Source organism: Anneissia japonica, unplaced genomic scaffold, assembly GCF_011630105.1.
Source record: "Anneissia japonica isolate Jap-2015-1 unplaced genomic scaffold, ASM1163010v1 scaffold5623_len388731_cov182, whole genome shotgun sequence".
Lineage (NCBI taxonomy): Eukaryota > Metazoa > Echinodermata > Crinoidea > Comatulida > Comatulidae > Anneissia > Anneissia japonica.
Genome location: NW_022727290.1, coordinates 342,201 through 350,627, shown reverse-complemented (window position 1 = coordinate 350,627; position 8,427 = coordinate 342,201). Strand labels below are relative to the sequence as shown.

Below are 8,427 nucleotides of genomic sequence, written 5' to 3'. Positions count from 1 at the left end.
GTAATATTTTCGGAGTGGGAAGCGTTGTTTCCCCTGGACCACTTTAGTGACGACTGACCACGCCCACGTTTTTCTCGTCGGGGAAATCCCCCTTCCCCACTGTATTGCAATTACAAATGGTTTAAAAATATTCAGAGAACTAGTACCATAGTGGCGGAAATTGATAATTACGACATTTAATGTAAGGAGTAATGTTAACTACTAGAATAGGCCTAAATCTACATAAAATTTATATAGGCCTAACATTTTTTTCTTCCTAAAAGTTATTGGTTCTCTCCTCGTTCAGATGATTAGTGCTTGAGTTGTGAAAACGGCACATTGATGAGACCGGCTCAGGTAGACTGGGCCTCATAATTTCAGGTGTTGATGTTTAGTTATTTTCAATAAACAAATCAGGATTCTAAGACGTTGGTAACAAACTGTCTGAGTTAACAAAAAATTGTCTTTGAGACCAATCTGTTACGCTGAGGAACATCGTAAATAGTCTGCGTGATAGATAATTCATTCTTTTTCAGCAGAACTTTTCTCACGCTCGAACCCCAATCACTCTGAATTAGGGAAGATAGACTATGAAACTTTGATGAGAGCATTTCTTAGGCCTTTTTATTTTAATTTTGCGTAAATAAATATGGTGCTGGTTTGGGGTTTCCGTTTTCGTATGCAGGTTTTTGTTTCAAATATAAAAACTACCACCGTACCACTATTCTTTTATATATAATTTGACATACAAAATAAACAATTCAAATTTTACCATAATTTATTTCTTTTAAGACAAAAACTAAACTAAAACAGACAATACAAAATAAGCAAGACTATGCTTCAGTAGCTAGGTGCCAGCAGCTTAAAGCTAATAAAACAAAAAAATCCATAGTCAGGTAGCTGCCAGGGCTTCTCTTTTCCGAGATTATGCTCAACAGATAAATCCCGCATTGGAAATATGTCATGCACAGAAACCAAAAGCTCCACGGAATTGTTCAAGCGGAACTCTCAGCAAAAGTAGATATAAAGATGTGGGTTAGGAAAAAAGTCCTGAGAAGGTCCATGAAACCATTCATGCGTTAACTCAGACATAAATTATGTATATATATTATATAAAGATGTGAGCTGAATCACTTATGCGGAACTCTGCAGCTATCCAAGTTGTTGGCTCATTTTAGCGTGTACCTAAATACAACGGCGGGGTAAAAGTAGAAGATGTAACAGCAGTATGTTCCACTAACTTAAATTCGTACTCGGTAAAATGGGTTATACCGAGCCGATTTTTATCATTCAAAAGTCGTTATGAGGTGCTAGTTAACGTTTAATAATGTTTTTAGAAAGAAAATAATGAAATTATGTCTCTAAATAGAAGTTCATATGCACCAGCCAAATATAGTAGAATTGTTTATCAGTGAGATTAATCTGCTGAATAAACAATTTTACTTACATGTGTAAATATAAATATGTGGGTAACCCACATCTTTATATACGACTTTTTATGGATCTCGACCTGGAGTGACGACCATGAGTAAATCAATAAGCAACCACCACCCCCCACAATTTACCAAGTATTTCCATTAATCTGCCCATTCGCCCAAAAAAAAAAAATGTGTTTGACAAAAACAATTCTTAACGGTTAATGAAATACAGATTCTTAAATATTTAAAATGGGGGAGGCGGAGGTGAAAACGTGTGGTTACTTTCCCCTCAGTTTTTATTCAATATTCAAAAAGCTTATCTCAACCGTTTTTCGTCAAACATTACTTTTGTGTCTTAAAGAAATCAGTAGAACATATATATTTTCTTTTTTGTAACGTTTTCTGAAGTTCATAATGAATATGTTATTACATTTTCAAATATATATATATATATATATTGACGCCGTTTATTTAAGTTATGTATAATGTTTCTGTAGTCTATGAATATTACAATGCCTAACAGTTTGAATATATAGAGCTTGGGAATTTGTATACCGAAATACATAAAAACCTGTATATGGAATTAATATATAGGTCTATTGAATATATAATTCATTAAATTTACAACTTATCTAAATTAGTATATTCTTGTAAAAGTACATGACAAATCCACATATCTCAGACATAATAATAATGCGTAGACGAATATAAGCTTGGACCTTGAAATGAAAATAAGTGCCCAAGGGCTTGTTACTGCCGCCGAGTGATAGTCTTATCTGATATTTAATTATAGAAGGATAACTGCTTTAAGGACGTTTATATCATAGAAAAAATAGAACTATTTATATCATAGAGAAAATAGAACTTTTCTATTTTCTCTATGTTTATATCGTGTAACATAATTTCCAATTAACCCTTCTTAAAACCTATCTGTTTATTCAATAATTCTTATAGGCCTATCTGTAAGCTCCAGTGGCAAATAATTTTTTCCAACAGGCGCTATACAAATTTTTGAATTTATATATATTATTATGTTGTTTTTAGAATCATAATTATTATTTTCGAATAATAATAATAATAATAATAATAATAATAATAATAATAATAATAATAATAATAATAATAATAATAATGATAATAATAATAAGTGGGATTATTTTCATTAGCACACCTTTTAAGTTATGATAAATTAATGGCGATATAAATAATCCCATCATCTGATAGAAAAAAAGTTACTTTCACAGACTTCATTTTCAGTGGTTCATGGCTTCCGTTGTAAAATTATTTATATTTTTATACCCTATTTAGGGTATTAATATTATTAAATTACTAAATGATAATGATGAAATTGATAACATTAATAAATATTATAATAATGATTTTAATTAGATACTCACATTGTATCTACACGATGGAGATGGAGGGTCTAGACCACCTCAGCCCAAACATATTTGGGGCTGAGATTTTAAAAAATGTATGATTATGGCGCCCTCTAGATAGGCAGAAAATGCACCCTCAGACTTCAATTAAACTTTCTCCCCATTTCTTAGAAATAATGTTAACAAATGTAGGGGGCCCTGTCCAACTGCCCCTCATTTAAGTCCGCCACTGAACGATAATAGAATGTTAATACATATTCTCCATCTATTTATAAATCCTTTCGCCACTCAAGTAACTAATCGTCTCCAGGGGTGGCGACATGATTTGCTCGACGGTGAGTCTGACCTCAACGACGGGGAGGGTGTGACTCTCTCCCGACGAGAGCGTAAGTGGGCGTCGGTTGTCGCTCAAAATCTCTCCGTAGTGATCCAGGAGGCGAAGCTCCAGGAAATTATGACAATTTAGTGGTTTCCAAGACTTGAATCGATTTTCGAGTCTACTAATATTATAAAAAATACATAATGTTTTCCTCTTCCCGGCAAATTGTGTTTTTCTCTCTAACCGGGGTGGTGGTGGCAGCGCTCCTCGATGGGGCCTCGACCGACCCCCCAATGGCGCAACCCTGTTTGTCTAAGAGTTGATATTTCAATTTAAGAACATGGTACCTTATTGCTTTGTTAGTGGTCAGTGAAGAGTGGTCTGTTCAAATCTATAGGAGCCCACAATGACTTGCGAGCATCCATCAGATACGGTAGTCTCTCCTTCGTAGGCCACAAGTATAATGTAAGTACATTGTAATTCTTAGATAACCATACCTTATAGTAATAAGTTAATGGATATTATATACTGGTACCTTTATTGTACAAGCCTGTAATAATTGGCATTGTTTTATCACTGTTGGTTTGTGGATTAAATAGAATAAAATCACCATCTAGGCCTACTCATCATTTACTAACAGCGTGGCCTGGCAATTACTCGTTTCATGGACGAAGATTGTTTTATAATGGTGATATGAATATGCATTACTAGACCTATGGTAGGCCTACCTTTTAAAATATATACATATACATACATATATATATATACATATATACACATATATATATACTCATATAGGCTTAGTTATAAAGAGAAATTATATGTATCGTAAAATTAGTCTTTTGTTTATAAAGTTATATACTGTAGTGGTTTCAACGAGTTGAATTATGTTTTTAGGTTTGTAATCATTAAGTGTTTCTAAAATCTATACATGTATTTTCTTCTGCTTACATATAATATATATAAGCCGTCTTGTGGCATGGTTAATGAATACAAGATAGTATAATACATACTCCAAGCATAGAAATGTACGCCATTCAATGTACGGGATTCAATATTTCGACATTAATTATGTTATCATCAGGAATCCTAAGTTGTAAATGGTAAAAGAAGACGAATCTCCGCTTGTGAAAAATCGCACCAACCAAGATTCAGACCCATGCTCTTTTGCTGAAAATGCTGACAGAAACAACTGTATGTATATATATATATATATGTATGTATACTGTCTCTTATACACATCTAGATGTGTATAAGAGACAGGTATACACATGATAGGAATTGAAAAGCCGACAGTCACTAGTTTAATGAAGAGATCCACAGTGCGTCCGTACATTTCAAAAGTGGCAGATCTCCCGCAATCATACTCATTCGTCATGTTAAGTGGTGGCACGAAAAGGCTTGCGACAGCACCTATTGCAAACGGACTTCCTGCTATGAAAAACCCAAACAAATCAACACATACAGAAATTCGAAATGCTTTTTCAACTGACACCCATACATCTGTCTCTTATACACATCTAGATGTGTATAAGAGACAGATATATATATATATGCATGTCTGGAATGTATCGTTGTAAATATTCTTTGTTTTTTCAGTAAGAAAGTAAAACAACAGAATAAACTGTATTATGGAGTTGGACAAAAACTATGAAAGTACTACAATTGTATATTTTCCAACTACAGCGGATGGAAAAACGGATGTGCATGACGTACCATCAGTTCTCTACATTGTTCTTGGCGCCTTTGCAGCTTTGGAAAATGCTCTTGTCTTATTTCTTGTGCTAACATCGAAAAAATTACGCATGGAGAGAAATGTATTCTTATTCAGCTTATCTCTGGCCGATTTCGCAGTTGGTATTCTCTCATTTTTAATCTTCTTTAACATCTTTTACGAGTCGTTTGTCTTCGTTGCAGTATTAGATGCAATGTTTCTTGTGTCAATGTTCAGCATAAGTGCCGTGGCAATCGAACGTTACATTGTGATAGTTGCTGCTCCGTTTACCTACAAAAATGTGATGACTTTAGAACGGTGCATTATCGTCTGTGTGCTTATCTGGATTCTCACGATATCTGTTTTTATTGCAGTGTACACATATGTATACAATAAATATTCACAACTCGCATTCTGTATTCTCTCATTAATCTTACTTATTGCAAATTACATTTTGTACTTCAGAATTTCAATTTCGCTCAGAAAAAATGACCGAAACGTCACGGAAAAGCTTGGAAATAATGCAGTTGGAAGATCGCAGAAGCTGATTCGATCATTCAGTATTCTACTTGTTGTTAGTACTATTTGCTGGCTTCCACTTTGCTGTTTCTTTATAATAGCAGTAGTTGATAAAAGTGTTGACGAGAATGCATTTGTACTGCACATACTTTATTGCTTGTTTATGAGTAATTCACTCGTCAATCCATTCATATATTGGTATCGTCTACCAGGAATTAAAGAAGGAATTTATGATCTTGCGTGTTGCTGGAGGCCTGGCGTTCGGGAAAAGGACCGTGCGCAGAACACTACATCAATGACGGTTTCAACGTCAGCAGTTTAACATGTGGCTTGACATAGCTCATAAAGGGGAAGTACAGGGTTAAACTTCCTCGTAATATATAATTTATTCTTTTGAAGTAATGAAATAGGACTCTGTAAAATAAGTCATTTGTAACCTCGCTCTTGGCTTGATACTATTGTAACATCATGTCCCTACATTCCAGCAATTGATATAGAAAAGGACAGATTTGCAGCCGAAAATAAACAATCATACAACTGTATTATAGGCCTATAATATTATTATAATGGTAATCAATGAATGCAACATGATAGTTTCTGAATTTACTTCAATAATGTGGATTAATTCACGATTCAAGATTTTTGTAGGTTAAATTTGACCTACTTTAAATATCCTCAACAACGACAGCTCATCATAATTATAATACATAAAAGGTTCGTTTAAAGTATGAAACTAATATTTTATGTAAAAAAATATTGGCCTATTATCTGTTGAGAAATTTACCACATATTATCTCAAAAATATGACCAATGGGCGACGTAGTCGATAAAGTAATAAGAAATACGGCTGACAATTGTAGAATATATGAAACATATTTTATGATACTCGCGTTTTGTTGGTTGTCAAGCTGCGTTTCCATGCTACCTTTATAGCCAATCAAACAACTGCGGACACTAAGTTGCATGTGTTATGCGTTGGGGCTTCTAGTGCATTGTAAACATAATAAAACAAGGCAATTCCAGAGCCGTAGATAGAGAGAGTTTGGCCAACTTGGCACATGGACGCCATGTCGTTACGTCGTTACCAAACAGCCCAGGCGCATGCGCGCGTATATATAGCTTGCTTTTTTTGGTGACAACATGGCCGGTGTAAGTCATGTGATTGCGATCCGCCCAATCACACGCTCGTATATCAAAGGTTATAACTTTGACCAACTTTGACATCGACATTCTAGGAGCACGTGCGTCCCTGCACGCTGAACGTCACAAAAACCATAGCAATCAGACCATAAACCGTCAGCGTACGTGACGAATTACCCACGCGCGTGTTAGTTGCTATGATAACCGCGCGTCGTGCGGTGATTGCAAAGGCCTAATGATATTTTGCACTAACATTAGACGGAAATTATATTCTTCATTTTCAACATTAATTTTACCGAAATTGTGGTGTATTGTCGTTCATGAGACTCACGCAGAAATAATTAATAAATGTTCGTTTTGTGCACCTTAGTCTAACATTGTCAAAATGAGAGTTTAATGTTACATAAGAACATGAAATTTTATAAAATTCGTAAATTTTCAATTGCTATAACTTTCATATTCTTGGTCAATTTTCACAAATCAAATTGCAGTTTATAGAAGCTTTTAACAAGCTCGCGGTCAAAAGAAATCAGATGTAACAGACATTGCGAAGTACCCAAAATTAATAAAATAGTAACTAACACCATAAAACGTATGGCACGCATAGACTAATAATTGACGGCTGTTACTCGCAACTAGTATCGGATTGTCGATGCCACAGCAAAGATCAAAGGACTGTACGCACGCGCTATCTTCGAGAGCGGAGATGTGCGTCCTGTTGAATTTACCTTGATGGAGGTAATATTGAGAAGGAGATCACTAATACCTCTATGATAAAACCTAAACTAAACTTCTAGTACACTAGTGCAAGTAACTATCGATTTTATTAATAAAAATGCTGTGTTTTTTTAGAATTTAACATCTGTTATAGGCCTACCATATTTTATATTAACTTTATCATAAATTTACAAGGTTTGTTTTTCAAATTGTTAAGGATATGTAAGTTAGCAATTGTACTCTTTTATGTGTTGTTTTGTATTTTGTCACTTGTATATACGGTAGTTTAAGTTCCAATCTGTATGTGGCGAATTGTTCTAACTGTAAACATTATAATAATATATAAATAAATAATATGTAAATGTGAATATATTGAAAAATGTTTCAATTGGATAGACCAATTGTTTAATATACGAAATATTAACCTTGCTAATAATAAAAGGCCTTAGTATTTTCTTGTACTTGTAATTCAGTCCATTGCTTTTTCCTCCACAAATATTTGTCCGTATGTATGCACACCCATACATAGTGTACAATGTTAGTATGCTTACATTATTTTGGAAATGCTTCTGGTAAGGTTCTAATAAGCCTAATCTCAAAATGTTTTCAAATTTCCCCCCGAAAGTTCTTTGTGAAGACTTTTCTTTCCTGGCGATATGGTTTCGACATGAAGGCCAGTGTTGAATGTCTTTTCCATTGTTATTATTACATTATCGATTATGACAATAAATAAACCTCCGAAACCTTGAAAATAATGTTGGTATGGAGTTCTTAATTAAGATAAATCACAACACTTTACATCGCCAGAAGCTTATTTGTTTATGTATTGAGTGGTATATTGTACTGATATTTTAAGCACATACGTATGACTGGTATGAGTAACTACTCGTGTCAGAGTATTGTTCAATGAAAGAACACGGTGCCAACTTGTTTCAATGTTAATGCTCAGTAAAGGTTTTACGAAAAACAAGTCTGTTTAACACCTTCCAAGCGTAGGCGTCCACAATGACCGGTACTTACAGTAGCCTGTTCTCCGTATCCGTGGTGTTACTTATTCCGTAGGCCACAATAAGTTTGACCATAATTGTAATTCTATTGATAATTATGCCTCATAGTCATAAGGTCATCAATATTGTATACTGGTAGCTTAGTGTACAAACCTGTATTATAATTGACATTTTTTTAAATGTTGGTTTGCAGTGGCGTATCTAGAAGTCTTGAAATGGCCTCTTATACACATCT

The 8,427-nt window shown here is 34.3% G+C and overlaps 1 protein-coding gene across 2 annotated transcripts in view; it reads left to right on the top strand.

The window, feature by feature from the left end:
- The window catches only part of LOC117113672 (adrenocorticotropic hormone receptor-like), a 17,015-nt gene extending 10,323 nt beyond the window's left edge, over nucleotides 1-6,692 (top strand). Inside the window, exons 2-3 of one of the 2 annotated variants that reach the window (XM_033257082.1) lie at nucleotides 3,459-3,560; nucleotides 4,695-6,692. In XM_033257082.1, coding sequence (XP_033112973.1) covers nucleotides 4,727-5,650 — 924 coding nt within the window. In that variant the 5' untranslated portion in view covers nucleotides 3,459-3,560; nucleotides 4,695-4,726 and the 3' untranslated portion in view covers nucleotides 5,651-6,692. The remainder of the gene's footprint in view (nucleotides 1-3,458; nucleotides 3,561-4,694) is intronic. The other variant, XM_033257083.1, reaches the window with a different exon arrangement.
- The last annotated feature ends 1,735 nt before the right edge of the window (nucleotides 6,693-8,427 follow it).